This window comes from Rutilus rutilus (assembly GCF_951802725.1).
Source record: "Rutilus rutilus genome assembly, chromosome: 14".
Taxonomy (NCBI): Eukaryota; Metazoa; Chordata; class Actinopteri; order Cypriniformes; family Leuciscidae; genus Rutilus; species Rutilus rutilus.
Window position 1 is genome coordinate 21,171,212 of NC_140219.1, and position 23,343 is coordinate 21,194,554.

General features: G+C 37.0%; 1 protein-coding gene across 7 annotated transcripts in view; it reads right to left on the reverse strand.

Annotated features, from left to right (window-relative positions):
• The window catches only part of mid2 (midline 2), a 158,236-nt gene that overhangs the window by 23,860 nt on the left and 111,033 nt on the right, over window positions 1-23,343 (reverse strand). For 4 of the 7 annotated variants that reach the window (XM_084430322.1, XM_084430323.1, XM_084430320.1 and 1 more), the window contains 4 exons: window positions 14,169-14,234; window positions 12,535-12,630; window positions 3,832-3,939; window positions 92-240 (listed from right to left, as the gene is read on the reverse strand). In XM_084430322.1, coding sequence (XP_084286448.1) covers window positions 92-240; window positions 3,832-3,939; window positions 12,535-12,630; window positions 14,169-14,234 — 419 coding nt within the window. The remainder of the gene's footprint in view (window positions 1-91; window positions 241-3,831; window positions 3,940-12,534; window positions 12,631-14,168; window positions 14,235-23,343) is intronic. The other 3 variants (XM_084430326.1, XM_084430324.1, XM_084430325.1) reach the window with 1 other exon arrangement.

Genomic DNA, 23,343 nt, shown 5'->3' on the forward strand with positions numbered 1-23,343 from the left:
CAGGAAATGTGCAGAGTAGCTGAAAGTTGCCTTCACGCTGGCAGCGGTAAGAAGTGCTGGTGTGTGTGTGTGTGTGTGTGTGCAGTCTCACCTCTCAGCCACATTCCTGGCCGTCTGGAGGAAGCGGGCGTGGTCGTTCTCCTTCAGGCTGTGCTCAGCCTGTGTGATGAGGGCACTCGAGCGCTCCAGGCACTGTCTGCAGTTCGCAATCTGCTGAGCCAACTTCCTCAACTTCATCACCTAAACCCAACACACAAGCCTATTACAATCTATTCACAGTGTTATATGAGAGATACATGTATGGGGCTGTTATCGCAACTTGCTAAGCTATTAATATTACATATGTTTACGTTCTCCAAGATGTTTGAAAAATAATAGACCCTAATGGAGGAATTTTTTTTTTTAAATCAAAAACTCATTATCGCCCCTTGGCTCATCATCAGAGCTAAATGAGCACTTTGCTTTGTTTGCTTTTTTGTGTAATTACAGCAGAGGAACAATAAAGTGATGGATTCTAATCCTCTAATTCGTACAAAAACACAGAACACTCTTTAAAGACTCATATAAATGTTGAATTAGCACTGTTAAAAATGTCCGAAAGGAAAATCGAATGCATATTTCATGCTGTATTGGATGTCTGTAAAAAAAATTGTGAGCCAGATCAATTAGACAAAGTCTCAGAGATGTTATCAAGAAAAGAGTATGGCCAAATTCAGACCGCTGTACAAAGAATCTAATTTAATGTTGAAATAGCTTTAAATGTTTAATATTTCTAGTGTCTAGCTGGGTAGCTTTTCAGATTTTCCCTGTCCTTGTATAAAATTCATCTCTCTGCGTTAATATAGAATTTAACTAATGTGTGGTCACAGGTCAGTTTATTTCGGCTACTTTACAAGGACTTCAAATGTGGCTTATCCAATTAGAATTGACTAATATTAGATTCACTGTGTTTCTGAATGTGCTTAGTTTGCACTGATCCAGGCTTACTGTATCATACAGTTATACTACCGTTAAAAAGTTTGGGGTTGGTAAGAGATATATATATTTTTTTATGTTTCTGAAAATGTCTTGAATATGAAATAATTGCTGGTTTGGTGCTTAAGAAACATTTCTATTATTATCAGTGTTAAAAGAGCAGGTGTGCAACTTAATATTTTTGTGGAAACTGTGATACTCTTTTTCAGGATTCTTTGACGAATAGAAAGTTTAATGTAACTACATTTATTGTAAGTTGATTTTTTTTTTTTTTTACAAGATTAATGTCTTAACTGTTAATCAATTTAATGCATCCTTGCTGACAAAAAGTATTATTATATATATTTTTTTAAATGACTAGGCCCAAACTTTTTAATAGTAGTGTATAAGAATACATTTTGGTCTGTGTCCATCAAAATTCATTACAAAAATAAATTAATCAAATGTAATGTTGTGCATTTGATCTGCAAAGCATATATAATTCTCTAGATTTTCCAAAAATAGGCATTACTACATCCCATGCTTCATTATGAAACATACTGAATGTTGAATTAACAGAAAAATAAAAGAATTTCCAGCTATATAAAGCAATCGTATATATACCACTGCCATAATATAATATATTCAATAGCATGAAATAAGATTTTGCTCATACCGCCCACATTACCTGACCACAGAATCACTATGAATCAGCTTTTACACATATCACCGCATGTTTCATGTGCGTATACATTATATTTTCTTTTGCGAGAGAATGAGAGACATTAGCTCTGCTTCCTCAATAAGCCAGTTAAATCGGTTAAGCAGGATCTAGCCTATGTCACAGTGTGATTCAATAGAGGAATGAGATGTTTGACACGAAGGAATCATTGGAAGCATTCAGATAAATCAAGAAATTAGGAGAGAAGAAAACGTTGCTCTGTGCCGCAGTGGATTGCATTAGATCAAATCCGAATCTGACCGCATTTCTTAAAGACAGCTTCAAATGATTCGCTTTGATCAGATGGTTTACTGCCGAAAAGTTTCGGAATTTCAGGACGGCATTAAAGAAATTGGACTGCATCAGAAAAATAAATAGAAAATCATTCAAAAACAAACCAGGCTGAACAGCTAAAGCCTTAGATCAAATCTTAATCTTTGCATCTGGGTTTATGATTCCAAAAGCCTCCTTAATACTAGAGTTACAGGCACTTTGTGCTGGAGCTGCATTACTGATGTTTGCAAAAGGCCAGACATAATCTCATGTTGCAGGCTGTGCATGTCAACTGCCGCGCGAGAGTACATCACTGAAGGCCTTACGTAGACTCTTCTGATGGAGATTACTGCATTTGTCTGGGACTCTCACATCACACTACCCTAAAACAGAGAAACACAGGCCTGTCTCGTAGCTCAAATCCCTACTTGATAAGAGTGTGAATTCAGGCTGTCAAGATAAAGTGCCTGTGTGCTGCATGCTCACTGTCAAACACAAAACACTACACACAGATGAACTGGAGCACAAAATCAGTATTTTCCTACTGTAAAGTAATATGCTTATGAAATATTTGCTCAAATTTATTTTACAGTACATTTATTTTTACTGCATATACTGTATATGCATATATATATATACATATATATATATATATATATATACACACACACACACACACACACACAGTAAAACTGTAAAAAATCCCCCTTTTCTTCATATACTAAATGCAAATTAACATTCCATTGTTTACATTTCTTTTTATTTTGGCCCTTGTAAAAAATAAATAAATATATCTTTAGTTTAGCATTAGTTATATCCGTAAGTGTCTATTTTTTTGTGTCCCGGAGGAGAACAGGGCTGTCCAGTGTACTGGCCTGCTGTTTATGTTTTTGCTGGTGAAGATTATCGAGGCCCGGTTTCTGTTACACAAGGGAAGCTTCTTAAGTGATGCCACATGGCCAGGGTCCGCTTCAACCAGCCAAGCTTCCTGTCATAACTTCAACAATCCTGCTCAAGTAGCATCTTTACACTTCACTGCAACCTCACTCGACGGCCACCTCACTTTGGCCTGTGGACTTTCTGACAAGATCTCTACAGCCACAACTGATGTCCTCACAACCATATTATTACTCATCTGCACCAGCTTAACCTTAACACACGCTTAAAAAGGGGAGTTTTTAAGTCACACAGGGAAAATATGCAGTGATTTCCTCAGCTTTTTCTCCATCTTGTCATCAGGCACATCACCAATCTCTCCGCACAGCGTAGGGTCCAACAGAGCCTGACAGTCTCTCTCTTGCTATAACAGGGGTAGTGACATGTTCTGAAAGACGTGTTAGAAATGTCAACTCTGTATTTGTGCGCCGTGTGACATATTGTCGAGAATCGAATTCAAATAGATTTCTCTAAGTGAGTGAAGGCTTGAGCTCTGAAAATCTGTTTCTCTGCCATTTTCTCTGCTATTTTAAAGGAAACATTCACCAAAAAATGAATGTCTGTCATCATTATTTACCCACTCTCAACTGTTTGGAGGAATGTTTCAACTGTTTTTGTCTATACAATGAAAGTCAAAAGGGTACAAAACAACACTGGGCTCCCACTGACATTCATTATTTGGACAACAAAAAAAAAACAAAAAAAAAAAAACAAACATTTTTCAAAATATCTTCTTGAATGAGTGTAATTAAATTATGAAATTTCCATTTTTAAGTGAAAATGAAATAAGCTAAAAAGTTTTAGCTTCCACCTTCATATTTATAAATTGAAAAGCAAATCGAAAACCTTCTTAAATATGACCCAAGTGCGAGATACAAGTCTGACTTAAAATTACAATTCTGGCTGCCCTAATCTGTCTCGGTGGTGCAAATAGAGAGAAACGGTACCTTGGATTCTTTGATCTTGACAGCAATGACCTGTTTCCTCTGGCGAATTATCTCCACCAATTCATCACACTCCTCCACCAGCTTGGCTTCATGCATGGCTGTGTTCACCTGCAGATAAGAGCAAAGAGTTGCATAAAGAAATACAATGGCACTTAATCAGTCCACTGGAATAATTAAGTTTCCCCAGCGTCTCTGCTTCAGTTTATGCAAAATGTTCCTGTCTGGAGTGATGTGGACCATGTCATTACGGAAAGGAGACATTTCAGACATTCCTTCCTCAGATCATCCCTGTAAGTAATTACACAAGGTAGTGATATCCCATAAAAAAATCCATCACAGTACTACCCAATTATGAAGGACTAAAAATGACAGAACGAAAAATAAATAAATAAATAAATAAAAGTAGAAATAAATAAATAAACGCAGAAATAATAGTGAAAATAAATACATTTTGGTAATATAAATGGCTATTTCTGTATTTTTACATGTATTTTATTTATTTATTTATGCATTTCTATATGTATTTATTTATGTATTTATACATTTATTTATATATTTATGTATTTATATATTTATTTATTTATATATTTATATATGTATTTATTTCTAAATTTATTTATTCCTACATTTATTTATTTCTGTATTTCCACATTCCTACATTTATTTATTTCTGTATTTCCACATTTCTACATTTATTTATTTCTGTATTTCCACATTTCTACATTTATTTTTCCCTGCGCATGTATGCTAATTGACCTATGGCTAAGCCACGCCCCCTCCACTCACTCGGACAAACAGTCAACATTCGGTAACAGGCGCTATGGCAGCTGTCACAGTAGGAGACATTTCACAGGAGGCAATTGATGATTTTTTGGACACAGAAAGATTATATATCATCTCGATGTCACCAAAAGGGCCTTAAATATGCATTGGAGGGTTATATTAATAATTTTATTGTTGAGAAGGTCGATAAGCTTCAGCTCCAGACAAAGATTTACAGTTCACAGTGTAAACGTTATAGTTTGGTGGTATTTCGCTTCAAACGCTCGCTTTATACGCGCCCTATTCGCTTTGGATTCAAAATGTTCAAGCGTCGAACTAGACGCGGATACGCGCGAATTTGACGCTCTATTCGTGCTTGGTGTGAGCGCAGAAGAACAGGCTGCGATGTCAGATTGCAATGCTGGAGTGTGTGTGTGTGTCAGAGAGCGGGCGCGATCGAACAGTGGAAACATAAAAACATACTCCATTTTGTTCATACAGGACATAATTAAAACTGCAAAGTGTTTAGCCTACTTATATTTGTGTAAAACACAACATTGTGCTTTTGTCAAACTGTAAACTCTTGTCAAACTGTAACCTACAACTGTCACCCAACCAAAATCACACACACGTACGCTGTTTAAAAGCCAAAATGACAAGAAAAAACATAAAAACGAATAAAAACTGACTAACTGCAATGCATTGCAATGGACGTGAAAGCAGAGAATGCTATGCGTACTGTGATTGGCTCATCGCATTTGGGGGCGTGGCTTAGCCATAGGTCAATTAGCATACATGCACAGGGAAAAATAAATGTAGAAATGTGGAAATACAGAAATAAATAAATGTAGAAATGTGGAAATACAGAAATAAATAAATGTAGAAATGTGGAAATACAGAAATAAATAAATGTAGGAATAAATAAATGTAGAAATAAATGCATATATAAATATATAAATAAATAAATATAGAAATACATAAATAAATACATATAGAAATGCATAAATACATAAATAAATACATGTAAAAATACAGAAATAGCCATTTATATTACCAAAATGTATTTATTTTCACTATTATTTCTGCATTTATTTTTTTATTTCTACTTTTATTTATTTATTTTTCGTTCTGTCATTTTTAGTCCTTCATACCCAATCCATACACAAAGATTATTATTCAAGATTGATCCACTTCATTTGTGTTTATCACAAACTTTAACATACTTAAATAAACAGATAATAAAACAATTAATTCACACCATTCTTTATTACTGTAATGGCTTCGATCACATTTAAAAGGATAATTTTCACAGGACAGCCCATATGTGCAGTCAATAAATTCATCAAACATAGTAGGGATGAACATTTTGGCCAATACCGATAACCGATAATTTCTTTATGTTTGAAAGCCGATAACCGATATATTGGCCGATAAATCTAAATCCAAATTTTTATGTAATTTCTGAGAGCCTGATTACAAAAACAAAAGTCTCACCATTAAAAGCCATGTCCCAAACACAGAATTATAATGATGGTCTCATAATAATTTGATGTAGTCTATATGACAGACTTGTTGCACATGTTGCACTGAACTGTATTTTCCTTTTTTGAAGTGATTTCCATCACATTTCAAGCAATTCAAAACCATCATGGTGAACAGTGTGCATCTGAATGGTCTCAGCTGAAGGAAATAATCCATTATTTATCGCCTTTGATATCCCATACACAAAAGAAATATATTTTCTGGATATGTTTTGGAATATATGCACATATTTGAAATTGGCCCAATAAATATATTTCATACTTATATTTCATATATTTTTGTTATATTTCAGAATATATTTCAATGTATTTTTTTCTGTACGGGTCCCCAAAAGTGTCAAAAATATATGTGGCATATATTCCAAATACATTGAAATATATTCTGAAATATAACAAAAATATATGAAATATAAGTATGAAATATATTTATTGGGCCAATTTCAAATATTTGCATATATTCCAAAACATATTCAGAAAATATATTTCAAATATAATTCTTTTGTGTATGGGATATCAGACAAATTTTCTTATTAGGCCGATAACAATAACATTAAAAATGAACTGATATCGTCCGATACCGATAGGGTGGCTGATATATCGTGCATCCCTAAAACATATGCATCATTATAGTCAGAAAAATGCTAACTTTAAGTCAAAATGCCCAATTTAACACCCAGTCAGTCTATCCACAATGAAAGATTGGTATTTTGCACAAAGTTGAGCATTTATTATCTTTTAGATGATTCGCTGTCATCGATCCGGTCGGTAGGGAAGTGATGTGTGACCCCACTTTACCGTGGCGCCCTCACCCTACTGGCCTGTTGTAAGTCAGCAAAGACCCTGAAGGTTGACTCGACTCGCACTTTGGCAGACACATGCTGACACCTATAAAGTGTGGTGCTGCGCGCAGACACTTTGTCTACGCATTTAGACTGGCCTGGACTGGATTAATGTTTATTGGACACTCAGGAAAGACTGTATCATTGTGGATTGGGGTCTAGTACCAAAAAAAAGAGAGTCTGAAATCCCTTACAAACACTTATGCTGAGTCTTAAAGGGAGTTTAACATGGATTTTATTTAAAAACCTAATATGTTGAAAATGTTGTTAAGTTGCAAAATGGTCCTTGCTCCATCAGGACCATTTTGCCAACTTAACATAGTGCCTTTGTGACATTGTGCAATGTAGGCCACATAATAAACTAGACTTGCATATCCTGAAGGAAAACCAGTGCTTGAAATGCTGAAAAAGTTTAGAAGTAATATGGTAGTTTGAAAAGTTATACATCTGAATCCAGACAAAGAAAGGGAAAGGTGGTGAGATGTAAAGTAAAACACAATATTGAGGGATAAATAAATGTGAGAAAGAAGACAAATAACAATTCAGTACACAGATATTATCATGATGTAATCTTTTTTGGATAAATTATAAATATGTATCAAGCAGTGTCAAAATGTAGATAAAAAATACATTAAATATCTACAATTATATATATAATGTCAGTGTCGGGCGGAAACCTCGTATCTCTGTATTTCGTCCTTTTTTTTATTTTTTATAAATCATTAAAAGTAGTCACCCTTTACGTCTGTCTGTGGGTTTTGCAAATATTTAACCAATAAAAAGTATTAAAAAGAGCTTGAGACTAAACCTTGTAACCCTATTGGATCCTCATACTGTCATACATACATATGAAAAAATAAATAATATAAAAAAGTTTTAAAACTATATTGCAGGTATTTGCATCCTTAATCCAGAATATTGTAGCTATTTTAGCAATATCAATATCCTTGCTATACAAAAACACTTCATCACTACTTTTAATCTTGTTATCCAGGATTCTTAAACCAAGATAGATTTACCTGAGAAGCAAAACTGAGTTATATTATACAATAATAAAACAAGACAAAATTGTCGACTGAGTAAGAAAACCATTTTTGCAGTATTTAATTCCACAAGCACAGGTTGTGGGGAATAAAAAAAAATGTGTGCACATTTAACCGTAAAAAGATTCAAGAATGCCTACACATATTTACTTAAGTTATTTTTGGATTAAGCCCGGATGATAATGTGCACTGCATGTAATGACTGCCACAAGACTCATTATTGACGAAGCTCATCAATTCCTGACCTTTATCTCTTCATATTGCCACATCCTTAATCTGCTAATCCACAGGGCGGGAAAGACACTGGCCGCTATAAAAAGGTTGTTAATGAGCTCCAGCGGTTCAGTTTGGGTACATAAACAATCTAAAGTGCTGTTGAACAGATGCCACTGAGCAGAGGTCTGTTTTTTTTGTGGCAGCTCTGATTACTGTGTATCTTTCCCATATGCTGACAGATGGGGCAGGTCTGAGTGCTCTAAGTGCACGGCTGTACAAGGCGCTCCTATGGGGCCTGTCTCATCACCGGAGAGTCCAAGTGGCCCTGTTAAAAATGGATGAGGGAGAGGCATATGCATCACAGCGTGGCGGCCCTCACCACATTGCTGCACACATGTACACTCGGTGGAACAGCAACAAAACAAAGTGTCCCTTTGCACCACAGGGCTAATAACCCACAGTGGCCCAGAGAGAGCACCTGAAATGTCAAACAAGGGACTGATGGAGTCCAGGCTTCAAATCACCAAAGCTAAAATGGAAATTCCCAATTGAAAGTGCAAAGTTCCCCAGACACCTTCAGTCCCCTGACAGCATCCCTCGTGAGTTATTTATACAGGGACTCTCTTAGGACATTTCCTAAAACACTTTGTCTAATGGAATCCATAGAAAACTTTGCCATATATGCTAGGTTTCATATAACGCTTACAAAGACGGCTGTAAACATCACTGCAGATGTCCCTCTCATACAACACAAATGCCGAAGGGTCTATTTGATGTGTGTTTTCATCTGGATAACATCATTTGTAGAGAGTTTGCATCTGCAATACATTGCATTCATTCACTGTTTAATGCTAGTTTAACTATCCTCAAGCAGATGTTTTTGTGTGAATCTGCTTTGAGATTTTCTGATGTTAGCAGACGTTACCCTTAAAATAGAAAGTGATGCATTCCAGATGATGCCCTTATTGACAGACATCTTAGGGCCATACCCAGCTACTCTAGGGGAAAGTTACAGTATTCAAAGTAATGATGTGTGTTCAATACACATTGACTCAAGTCAAATTTTTATACAGGCTGAATATGCTGCTTAACTTGAATGATCCACAGCAAAAACCAGACAACTTCCTGCGTCTCTCATATGGGCTGTCCTGTGAAAATGATTGACAGGCAGAAAGCATCTCAAAGTCTTTTGGTTGGCTAAATTGGGTAATTGGGGCATTTTTTTTATTTTTTATATTATTATATAAATAATTTATAGTACATTCACATTATATTATCAGCATATGTGGCAAAATGTTAATTACCATGGAAGATAATTCTGATTTGAATGCTTTTTGGTCTCAGTTTGGCCACAGTAATGCGCTTACAATTGAAACTCAACTATAGCAGCATTACAAGGGGTTTAAAGAAATAAATGGAAATTTTGTCATAATTTGACATTCTTTCTTCTGTGGAACACAAAAGAAGATATTTTGAAGAATGTTTCAAATGTCTTTGTACATTTAATGAAAGTCAATGGGATAAAAAACAACAACAACAAAAATACAAATTTACCTTACTGATCTCCATTGTAAGGACATAAAACAACATTGATTTCTCATAATAGTTTCTTTTGAGTTCCACTGAAGAGAAAAAGTCAAAGGTTTGGAGCGACGGTGAGTAAATGATGACAGCATTTTTATTCTAATCAGAAATGTGAAACTTCATTTAATAAAAATATTCATAATTTGAGAAGTAAAGATGTTTAAATGGTCCTTTTTAAGGTATGGATAGAACTGAACTGAATATACTATTTATCATGACTACAAGAGTGAAGAGCAAAATAGCATCATTTAACTGGCTGCTTGAAAAGTAAAACTCTAGATGTTGCATTTTGATGCACATTTTCTGTTCATGCCAGTTCATATATAAATTCAAAGGAAGAACGAAGTTCACAGCTGAGGAATTTTGGGTCAAACCTTCAGCATTTAATCTCCAAGACATTTAATTTGCAGTGTCCCTGAGATCTGCTTTAACATTATCACACCTCATTCAATCCTCAATAATTTACTGTGCCTTTCAAATAAACATGACACTACAGGCCTGGCCTTCAAGAGACTTCTGAAGATTGACAAGCTGTTCAATGATTATTCTTACAACAGTCAGGCCTGAATAATGGATCTTAGACTCTAATAATTACGTAGAAAAATCACACAGAATGCAGTTAAACCTTTTTTTGGATTGGTTTAACGGTTTTAAATCACCTTACATGTAGCTGGGGATTTACTGCAGAAAGCTGTTTTTAAATGCTTCAAACTGTACGCCCTCTTCCACACTAACTCACTCAGCTAGAGTTGTGATCTACATTGTTTGTGTGCTCAAAGCAGCCGGTGCTATGCACAGATTTTTTATGTGCGGTTCAGCTGAGGTCAGAGACGTGATACGCATGCAGTCCCCCTGGGGTTCAACAAGACGGATTCAGCTAATGAAGTAACAATGCCTCGTCACCTGCTTTCTTTTCTCAAACGGCAAGGACAACCATCCTGACAGAGTCATTAAAAAGGATGCTCACATTTGAATTTCCCTTGTGCCTGATGTCTTAGTGCTGATCTTGAGTCATATTTGGAGTAAGAACAACTTCCTCAGCCGATGTTCAAGGTGACATCAAGCAAAGGCCTAAATATATCCCTGGTGCCTTGTTTGTCTTGCAGTTAATAAGCTTTGATTCAAAGATAAATACTAATTGACTTTCAAAAGAACCGTTTATTATGTGGGCTGATGTGTATGCATAAATATGCCACTTCACTACCAAACAGCAGCTGCAAATATAGACTTTATGCACCAGAGAACAAGTGCACAGCCCTTTTTTTGTGTTTGAACTTCCATTTTTGCTGTAGCTCTATATATTTCTATGACATCGCTGTCAAAGAGTAATTAGCTGGTGATGTGTATTTACTTACTGTAGAGTTAACGAAAGTTATCATGAGCATTGTAATGTTTGAAGCGGATGTCATAAGACATGTCAGTAGACTGAGAAGATTTTAAAACGAGAGGTTGATTCAAAAATTACCTTCATGCTGTGTAAATACAAACCGGAAGACAGAACACAACGAGCGCAGGGCTGAAAAGGGGCGGGGCTATATAAAGTGTATAGAGGGAATGCATTGACGTCACTTTCCCGCCGGAACACGCCCCCCTCAGCCGGACTGATTGGCAAAAGAGCCTCCAGCGTGACTGGATTTAAAAGGGGAAACTGTGAAAACTTGAGTAAAACAAACAATTATCAGTTTAAACTAAAGATTGGACTCAATATAGTGTTCCTTACAACTTACCAAAGGTCCAGTCTGCCGTGCAAAGGCAAAAGACCTTAACTTCGTTTTTGGTCGAAAATGATTTATTGATTTTTGGCACATTCAAGACCTCCTTTATCATGTGGATAAGTTTCTTGAGTCAATTCCGTTGTTTTTTTGAGAAAATAATGGGTTGTCTTAACAGTAACTTCCAAAAGCCTATGATAAATGTGTTGCCTTTGGCTTGCTCAGTTGGCTTGCTAATTTAATACTGTGAAGCTGCTTTGATACAATCTGTATTGTGAAAAGCGCTATACAAATATACTTGACTTGACTGACTTGATAAACCAAGGCAGAACACCGTAACACCAGTTACCGCTCTTTGGCTTCATTTTGAAACGCACAAATTGTTTTACTGTTTGTTTTAATGTTCATTAAAATTGAAATCACGGTGTACCCTGTGTACTTTGTACAGCTGCCATCAGTCCCTGTAACTTCTGATGTACTCAGAGCTTTGTCCTGCACAAATATGGTCAGAACATTTAGTATGCTACAGTCTTGGAGGCTCTTCTAGCCTTTGGCTCAGCAGTTAAATTGAAAGAAAATTAATGTCAATACAGGACAAGTCATGAACAAAGCTGCTCATACAGGCGACTACTGGACTGTGAATTAAAAAAAAAATTTTATACATTAAGAAAACCCACACAATCACATAAAACATTCATACAAACACAGAATCATATAACTGCAACAATCATACCTAAATAATAACTTAACTATCAAATATACATTAATCTTTACATTTTGTAACTGCATCCCTGGAATAGCCTTGAATCTGAGAAGCATTTGGGCAAGAAATCAGAACCACGTTGTCACTCAAAATAAAATGTAAACTAATTTGTTTGTATAACTGTCAAAAACACATCTGCAGATGTGGGGAAAATAACTGAAGGTGGAATGAAATGAGTATGATGATGATAATGATGGTGATGTGAAGGATGAAGATTATAATGATACATTTGCCTGGACTCACCTCCACCTGTTGACAAATCTGGATGAGTTTGGCCATCTGGTTCTCCAGCTCACTGTTCCTCTTCACCAGATTGGTTAAGTTATTCTCAAGGGTTTGCTGTTGGAATGGCAGAGACATGGCACTTAGACAGAATGAATCACTCTTTCGGTCTGACATAGACAAGCTTTTTTTCTTTTAATCCCATCAAGATATGATATATACACTACAGTTCAAAAGTCTGGGGTATTTTTTTTTTTTTAAAGAAATGAATACTCTGCTTATTCACACATTAAATTGATGAAGTAACAAAAAGGAATGTCCGTGAGCAGCAAATCAACATGTTATAATGATTTCTGAAGGATCATGTGACACTGAACATTTTGATTTGCCATCACAGGAATGAATTACATTTTAAAATACATTAAAATAGAAAACAGTTCTTTTAGATTGTAATAATATTTCACAATATCACTGTACAAGAATAAGTGCCTTTCAAAAACATTAAAAAGTCTTACAGACCCCGCACTTTTGAATGGTATAATAATTTTATGCCATTAAAGGGATTATAAAAAAAATGACAGAATGTCCATGTACTATCCCTTTACTATAACATTGAATGCACACTTCCAAAATGCAGTGCTAGAAAACAGGCTTTTACATTTGGAATTGAAAACTGTATCAGATAATATATCTGCTCTCAAAGGATTTAAACTGTGTTTTTTGAGAGCGTCAGATCTGTCTTGTGCGGATGACAATGTTAGTGTAGGTGCGGATAGATAAATCATACAGAGTCCACAGAGATCCCACAAAGACGGATTAGATTCAAAACAAGCAACTAGCAGCAAATTAGTTCCACACCACGACCACTAATCGTCACTAACGAGAAACTGTGCGCGCTGGGCTGAGACTTTACACGGGGGGGGGGGGGGGGGGGGGGGGGGTAGTGTGTCCTAATTCATGAGCTCTGATATGTACTTTGTAGAAACAGGTTTATAGCAATTAAAGTTTAATAAGAGGTTTGAGGTCAGAACTTGTGTGTTTGGGCCACTGTGAGATAGTTTCTTTAGCTCATGAAAAAGGGATGGTGAAGTACTGGCATGTCAAATATTGCACAGGAATGGGTTTTTACATTACATACGAAAGATTTATGAGGGTGTTGAAAATCATTGGTTCTGAATTGTGTGACATCACAATGGCGAGAGGTGGAGAACTATGTAATTAGATAAAAGAGTTGCACATGCTTCACTCAAACACAAGTTGGAAAGATAAAGAGCGACAACTCGAAGAGAACCACCCTGCCATGCTACACGAGCAGCTGTACGAAGTGATGACCCCCACAGTGGGATAAATGGAGAGAAAGACATGAACACAGCGCTGAGATGAACAGCTGATATTAATGACATGAGAGGAAACAAAAAGAAGCCCAAACGGATTGAAAGGCAGGAGCGATGGGAACAACAACATCGGCAACATTGGCATACAAAAGCGAGAACAGAGCCCTTATGTCCTCTTGTTTTGTGTTGTTTGGCTATTCATGCATATGTGATGCAGCCTGACCCTGTCCACCTGCACGCCCCGCACCCCCCATCTATGGTCTGAAACGCTGTCTTGCACACATCCAGTAAATAGATTGTAAAAGGCAGCCGGTGACTCACCGCGGCGCTTGTCTTTGATGCCTCCATAACCGCTTCAGAAACTCTGGCAGGGCTCACTTGAAAAGCCTATGAACACACACACATACACACAGAGCCTTACTGGTCTGGCCCACTGATGGATGGAAGTATTATTGCCCCTGCTCTGTCCGACGACTGGTTTTCATCCTCTCTCGTGCTTTATCTCTTTTGCTCTGCTAGGTAAATGGGCTGGAAGCACCTCGGAGCAGGCGAGGGTGTCTATGTCAGACTGCCTATTCTCTGTGCGCTGATAGCTTGCTTCACTCAGGGGCTTGTTGCATCAGGCAGTCGCAGAGGTGCTTGTTTGCTTGGTGTGTCAGCATTTTAAAATTCAAACTCACCCGGCAAGGACAGATGGGGGTCATTAATTAAAGACTGAGGAGTCGAGGATGATTTATACATCAAAACCAAGTATCACCTCCCAGGAGACAGAAGACAAGCTGCCGGGGGTGTATGAGCTTGGAGCCCAAATGGAGCAATAGAGAGAGGGAGAGAGAGTGAGTGACTGAAAGCAAGAGGATGGAAATGAAAGGAAGGATTGAAAGAAAAAAAGAAAGAAATGAATAAAATAAAAAGACAAGGAGGAAATTAACAAAGGAAGAAAGGAAAGAATAAAAAAAGAATGCAAAGGGAAGGACAGAAGGAAGAAAGGAATAATATAAGGCAATGAAAGGAAGGACTGAAGGAAGTAGAGAAAGAAAGAAAGAAAGAAAGAAAGAAAGAAAGAAAGAAAGAAAGAAAGAAAGAAAGAAAGAAAGAAAGAAAGAAAGAAAGAAAGAAAGAAAGAAAGAAAGAAAGAAAGAAAAGGAATGAAGGACTAAAAGAAAAAGCAAGAAGAAATTAAAGAAAGGAAGGAAGGAACAATAGAAGAAAAGAATAAAAAACAAAACAAGGAAGGTAGGTAAGAATGAAAGAAAGGAAGAAAGGAACAATAGAAGGAAAGAATAAAAGAAAGAAACAAGGAAGGAAGGTTAGAAAGAAAAAAGAAAGAAAGAAAAAGGAAGAAAGAAAAAAATTAGGAAATTAACAAAGGAAGGAAGAAAGAAAGAAAGAAAGAAACCAGAAAGAATGAAAGAAAAAAAGAAAAGAAATAACAAAGGATGGAAGGAATAGAAAGAATAGGAAGAAAGAATAAAAGAAAAAACAAGGAAGGTTCGAAAGAAAAAGACAGAATAAAGAAAACAAGGAGGAAATTAACAAAGGAAAGAAGAAAATTATAAAAAATGCAAAGACAGAAATAACAATATAAGGAAATGAAAGGAAAGACAAAAGAAAGTAGGGAAAGAGTGAAAGAAAGAAAGAAAGAAAGAAAGAAAGAAAGAAAGAAAGAAAGAAAGAAAGAGGAATTAAGGACGGAAGAAAGGAAGGAAGGAAAGAAGTAAGGAAAAGCAGGAAGGACAAAAATAATTAAAAACAGGGAAAGAAAGAAGAAAAAAAAGGAAAAAACAGAATGGAAGGGAAAGAAAAGAAAAGAAAAGGAAAGAAAAAGAGAAAAAAGACAGAAGGAAAGGAAATTATAGGAAAGGAAGGAAAGAATGAAAGAAGTAAAGAGGGAGAAGAGAAATAGAGAGAGAGAGAGAGAGAGAGAGAGAGAGAGAGAGAGAGAGAGAGAGAGAGAGAGCAGTGGCACTGCCGTGTGGTTTGGGCTGAACAAGTCTGGAGAACACTCATTAAAGCAGACACTAGACTTCAAACACACAGAGCCATGCAAGAGGAACACAGACCAGAGACAGAATCTCACATGGACAAGCTCAGTGCTGCAGTACACAACACACACTGTGGAATAAAGCAATGAGTGCGTCACTTGCCATTATTAAACTGTAAATGCATGGGTAAGATGTCACCTAATAGATGTAAATGCATCCCGCCTTATTTATTGTTTTCTATACCAGTTTACGACAGCTTACGACTGAGCAGCTGTGGTGCTTTTGAGTGACGATTCCTCATTTGTCCTTTATCTGTCCATGTTTGTGCCTAAGTTATGATTCAAGTCGAGGTTCTAGTGCTAAAATTATTTTAATCATCATAATATAATAATTACTTCTACAATAGACTAATGCTTTTGTTTTAGACAAAAAGTGTTTAATTGCACATTTTTCTTGCTGTGGTGTCACACAAATACTAAAATGAACACTGCTACCAGAAAAAACAGAATAAATAAATAAATAAAAATCTGAACGTTTTACACATGAACCCGTTCTTTTGTCAACAGGTGTGGTAAACTGTAACAAATTTTCAGAGGTGCATAGTAGGACCTACAGAACTCTGTATCTAATCTCCTGTTGCATTCAATGCAATTCTCTCTACAAAGACTGTGAAACCTACAGGGGATGTGGACAGAGGGGAAAACTACAAGGATTAGATTCTACTGTTTTCATGTAATATGGTTTCTTGCAATACATTATCTGTACCCTGGCACTAATGCAGATTGCAGCTTGCTTTACTGTATACCAAAACAAGCATTTCGGTTCTTGAAAAGCTAGGAGTCAGTTTAATCAACTCTAGTAAGTTCAGTTTATATTAAACTCGTGCAAGAGCGATTCAAAAGCATACGGAACTATGTTCTCTAATAGCTCTCGTGGTACTTTGATGTCATACACTGACTGGTCTGTGCAGCGCTGCTTTAAGTAAAAAAAAAACACACAAAAAAAACAGTGAGCAACTTGAAGCGGGCATAACTTGAAGGGTCGTAACTTGAAGGGTCGTAACTTGAAGGGGCGTAACTTGAAGTGCGGAGAGACGCTGTTTAGTTTCGGTTTATTGGTTACTGAAAATGTACTCGTTTTTGTGCATGCTGACCACATCGTGACACTTATAGCAACAAATAAATATAAATAAATCAAAATAAATTAATAAATGCGGTAAAACCGCATATCGCGCTATTGAACCACTCATAATTACCGCAAGGGAAAATCCTTCACCGTGACAGCCCTAGTGGGCGTAACTTGAAGGGGCGTAACTTGAAGGGGCGCAACTTGAAGTGGGCGTAACTTGAAGGGGCGTAACTTGAAGTGGGCATAACTTGAAGTGGGCGTAACCAAAAGGGGTGTAATTAAAGGGGGCGTAACTTGAAGGGGTGTAACTTGAAGTGGGTGTAACTTGAAGGGGCGTAACTTAAAAGGGCGTAACTTGAAGGGGGTGTAACTTAAAGGGGCGTAACTTGAAGTGGGTGTAACTTGAAGGGGCGTAACTTAACCCTCTGGGGTCTAAGGTGTTTTTGGGGTCCTTGAGATGTTCTGACATGCCCTGACATTTGTGCTTTTTTCAGCTGCTTATAAACATAGTAATGGCAAAAAAAAATTACACACTATTTAGCACAAACAGGGCTACCATAATATGTGAGCAACAAGAATGTACATGTCTGCATTTTTGAGAGAATAATGTTTATGCGTGGTTATTGAAAAAACTAAAAACTAAAGTTTCTGAAATAAGACCACAAAACACATACTAAATATGTGCCAATAAGACTTTTGTCTAATAGATGTCATTGCCTAGTGTTTTTTCTTCAAAATGATGTGAAAATCACCCTGCCTAATCCTTCACATAACACAATACATTGATTTGAATTTTGCAAAGCACTTTCTGTTTGGAAAGGCAATATTCGAGTGGGCGTCAACGATCATGCATATTTAGTGGTTCACACCTGAGGACCGCATACTTAATGAGCCATTCATTCAGGTGAGTCACTGAGCCACAAGAATGCAAGAGCAACAGTTGGAAGCATCTCAATTCTTTTTTATTTTTCCACATATTGTGCTTGCAATTTGGCCTATAATATCCAAGGAAAACATGTCTAGTAATTGTGCAGTTAATTCTCATACTGTATTTTCAGTTTTGGAATATTTATCCTCTCCCCAAATTTGTCACTAATAAAACACAATAAAAATTATTTAAAGAAAAGGCTTATATTTACCTTTTAAAAGTTTGTTTACATCTACCTTGTAAATATTTCAATAAACAACAATTCAAGTGTAATCTTTCTTTGTAAAAACTAAAGTATACATTTTATCATACATATTTCAAAGTTAAGGATTTGATTGATTATTTGATTATTTTTGACAAAAAATTGGCAAATAAAAGCTTATTTGAGGTGGCAGATATTTTACAGTAAAAATGTATAATCTATCCAAAACTAATCAACGAAATGTTGTCTTTCATATGTCTGTAACATAGGTCTTTCATTTTTATTATAAGGAATATAAATGTTAATTTGCAGTTTAACCCTTGTGCATTGTTTCAATTTACTACCTTTCGTTTTGTTTCGTGGCTGAAAACAGCCACTACTTTAAACTGCTGTAAAAATGTATCAGATAAATATTTTTTTCAATTTTTTTTGCATGAATCTATTAATCAACCACAGTCCTGCTCAAAAATATTAAATGTTTAAAAAAAATTCAGGATTTTAACTCTTTAATTGCCAAATTCGTAAATGATGTCACTGATTTGGGGGGGAAAAAACACAAAATTACTCATTTTCAATATAAAATGTGATTGTGGACTGGATTTTTTTTTACCTTTTATCACAGTCTTGGACATGTCAAAGATTAGAAACAACATTGGTTTTGATGCATTGTTAGTTTTTGTGCAGCATCAGATTTTAACTTTTTCTCCCTCATTTAATGTTCGTGGCTGTTTTTGCCCCATTGACTTCCATTATAACCACATTTTTTGATTGCAAAGCCATGACACCATATAATCATGCATTTTTCATTGTTGGTGGTTTTCCCTGTTGGGAAGAGGTAAAATTTGTAATTTTTACTGTTGATAACCAGGTGGAACCATTAACCCTTTAGATAGGCCTGTGCAAAAAAAAGCTTAGTTTCTGGCTTTTACATGGAGTTATATGGAGTTTATAAGGAGTATAATAGCATAATAAAGTGTGTGTGTGTGTGTGTGTGTGTGTGTGTGTGTGTGTGTATGTGTGTGAACTCACCTTGATGCGTCTGAGAAAATCAAAATATGCACCTCAGCTCTCAGAACTACATGGAGTAAACAAAAACAAAGTAAGTGTATTTATGCATCTGCTGCCTTTTGATGGTGAGAAATGCAGACTAAACAAAAACAAAGCAAGTGGATTTAAACGCGTGCATGCAAGCCTGCTGGTCATTTGATGGTGAGAAGAGCAGCAAGCAACATGAGAAAGGGCTTGACTTGTAGTGAAGTTTTAGAGATGATTATGCAGCCTGACCCTTCCAGCGAGCTGCAGGATGTATCGTCTTCTCCCTCTGACTCCACAGACTCAGGAGAGTCAGATCCTGATTTGGATGTGGCACCCTCATCATCCTCTTTAGCTTCCACTGAAGGCGAGGAGGATTCGGAGGATCCTGGATCTGGGTGGATTGGGAGAAACGGCGAAGTGTGGTTTTCCACTAACGCGGAGACAACTCCCTTTCTTCAGCCTGCCAGAGGCGTGACTCCAGGGCCGACGCGCTGTGCCATCACAAGGCATAGTCATACATGTTTGTATTACTGTACAAACATGTATGTGTTGACGCAAGTCATGCTGACAATGAGGTCAATCATCTCCTCCGTAAAAAACAGATTGAACACGGAATCCATGTTCTGGACCCTTGCGAAGGCACAGCGCGTCGGCCCTGGAGTCACGCCTCTGGCAGGCTGAAGAAAGGGAGTTGTCTCCGCGTTAGTGGAAAACCACACTTCGCCGTTTCTCCCAATCCACCCAGATCCAGGATCCTCCGAATCCTCCTCGCCTTCAGTGGAAGCTAAAGAGGATGATGAGGGTGCCACATCCAAATCAGGATCTGACTCTCCTGAGTCTGTGGTGTCAGAGGGAGAAGACGATACATCCTGCAGCTCGCTGGAAGGGTCAGGCTGCATAATCATCTCTAAAACTTCACTACAAGTCAAGCCCTTTCTCATGTTGCTTGCTGCTCTTCTCACCATCAAATGACCAGCAGGCTTGCATGCACGCGTTTAAATCCACTTGCTTTGTTTTTGTTTAGTCTGCATTTCTCACCATCAAAAGGCAGCAGATGCATAAATACACTTACTTTTTTTTTGTTTACTCCATGTAGTTCTGAGAGCTGAGGTGCATATTTTGATTTTCTCAGACGCATCAAGGTGAGTGTACACACACACACACACACACACACACACACACACACACACACACACACACACACACACACACACACACACACACACACACACACACTTTATTATGCTATTATACTCCTTATAAACTCCATATAACTCCATGTAAAAGCCACAAACTAAGCTTTTTTTTGCACAGGCCTATCTAAAGGGTTAATGGTTCCACCTGGTTATCAACAGTAAAAATTACAAATTTTACCTCTTCCCAACAGGGAAAACCACCAACAATGAAAAATGCATGATTATATGGTGTCATGGCTTTGCAATCAAAAAATGTGGTTATAATGGAAGTCAATGGGGCAAAAACAGCCACGAACAGTAAATGAGGGAGAAAAAGTTAAAATCTGATGCTGCACAAAAACTAACAATGCATCAAAACCAATGTTGTTTCTAATCTTTGACATGTCCAAGACTGTGATAAAAGGTAAAAAAAAATCCAGTCCACAATCACATTTTATATTGAAAATGAGTAATTTTGTGTTTTTTTTCCCCCCAAATCAGTGACATCATTTACGAATTTGGCAATTAAAGAGTTAAAATCCTGATTTTTTTTTAAACATTTAATATTTTTGAGCAGGACTGAGGTTGATTAATAGATTCATGCAAAAAAATTTGAAAAAAATATTTATCTGATACATTTTTACAGCAGTTTAAAGTAGTGGCTGTTTTCAGCCACGAAACATAACGAAAGGGTAGTCAATTTGCCCACAGTGTACTGTTGAGTTTTTGAAAAATTTCAAAGCATTTTCCCAAAATATGTGTCAAAATAAGATTTGTCACCAAAAATCATTCAATTTGCTGAAACACAGAAAAAGTTATGGCCAAATTTAGACTAAAAAATACCCCATAGTGGATGAAAACATCCCCAACAGCACATAAGGGTTACGTTGCTTATACAAATATATATATGTGCATACACACACACATATATATGTGTATATATTTATACACAAAAATAAATTGTATTTATATTTTTTATATACATTTTTTTTCCCACAAATTGTGCTTGCAAATTGTATAATATCCAAGGTAAACATGTCTAGTAATTGTGCAGTTAATTCTCATACTGTATTTTCAGTTTTGGAATATTTATCCTCTCCCCAAATTTGTTACTAATAAAACACAATAAAAATTATTTAAAGAAAAAAATTATATTTACCTTTTAATAGTTTGTTTACATCTACCTTTTGAGGGACATTTTCCCTTATTATTATTCCTCACAGCGCTGCGAGACGGTGTAAACAAGTAATGATCTGAATAAACTTGTGTTTTCTCGAGCTGATATGGGGCTCGAGAAAACACAGCCCCTCACAGGTTTGCGCCGTGGATTCCCGCGAGTCAAACGCGGATACTGTGTTTGTTTTAGGCTCGCGCAGTCTTCACTCGGACGCGCGCTTCAATCCGTTGTGGAGACTCTCTTTTCGTTCCAGTGAAATTACAAAACAAAATACACACAAACATGTCTCTGCCTGATATACAACCACTGATAAACATAATCTGATTTGATAATAAAAAAATAAAAATAAAAACTATATGAGTGCAGATTCGAACTCAGAACCTCTGACACGCTAGGCAAATGCTCTACCACTAGACCACTTGAGTACACGTATTTACTCACGTGAAAACTCGGTGTTTACTCGGCGTGATCAATTCGCTCTTGAAAATGCTGCCGTTCGTCGTCTGAGCTACAATCTTCCTCTGAGGAAAAGCCAAGGTGAGTTATTCCTCGCTGTCCAGAATCATCTGAAGGGCGTCTTTCCCGGAGAAACGAGCCATCCTCTCTAAACGCGATGAACTATCAGTGAATCTGATCTGATGAAACTTCGTGTTTTCAAGGCATTGATCGGGGGGCGGGTGCGAAGCATAGATTACCTAAACTATTTACCATGTGAATAGTGCCGGGGGCGGGGCGGCCTCGGTTCATTATAGAGATAATGAGGCAGAAGGAAAAAACGGTACCTCTCCTTGCTTTCAAACGGATTACATGAGTTGAAAACATTTGTTTTTTATATTAATTACTTCATTTAAAAGAAGAGATTTCAAGCTTCATAAAGACATATACCATGTGTCTGTGTGAGAAGTATTCGCTGAGTTATGATTCATTTTCGGACGCATTTCAGAATGGACTACACGGACAGAGAGAAGGCAGATCGCTCTCCGTGTTTATTTTTCTTAATTTGGCGAAAAGCACAACACTTTGTTTTTATTGTGAGTATACACAAAAATAATACACATTTAACAGAATCGATTGATGTATGAAACTCCTATGGAAAATCAAAGTCAACAGAGTATTTATGAGTTTCTTTTACACTGATAAAAAAAAAGCGAGCTGGTATCGCCGGCGAGACCGCCGACCTCAGGGGGTTAAAAGGGCATAACTTGAAGGGGCGTAACTTGAAGTGGGCGTAACTTGCAGGCTTGTAAGTCTTGCAGGCTGCAGACAGATTCTATTGTACCAAGGCTGCATTTTCGGGGGATTTTACTAACATTGACATTGCTGATACTGTAATGTCTTTTAAGCACCTTCACTAAAAGAATCAAACAACAGCTTGTTCGGAAAACAGCTCTCACACCAACCAAGTCGGAAAGCTCTAGTCCAAATGATTCGTATGTTTTTCATATGTTTTCAGATAAGAGATGATCCCAGATACAGGGGGAAGTGGAGATGTACAAGATATTTGCGGAGTTGCCGTTTGATGCTCGCACTGTAGGCGTTACACGCTATAACAGGCGTGCGCCACGTCCATTAAGTTCTGGGTCAGAGCGACAACAACAACAAATCCTGAAACAGAATTACATCCTGAGGCGAGAAAACAAACTTCAAAGTGGGTGTGTTTAATTATTCTGTGATCCTCTCTTCTTGTGTTTTTTTGTTGTTGAGGGAACACAATGCGGAAACACAGCTACGACGCTAACAACGGGCGGTTGAGTGCGTGCATGTGTCAGCAACCAGAGCCTGCTGGGAAATGTCGCTCGCACCGGATAATATTCGGAACCAGCACTCTCTAGAGACTCGCAAACTCGCTCTAATGAGAAGCCACTG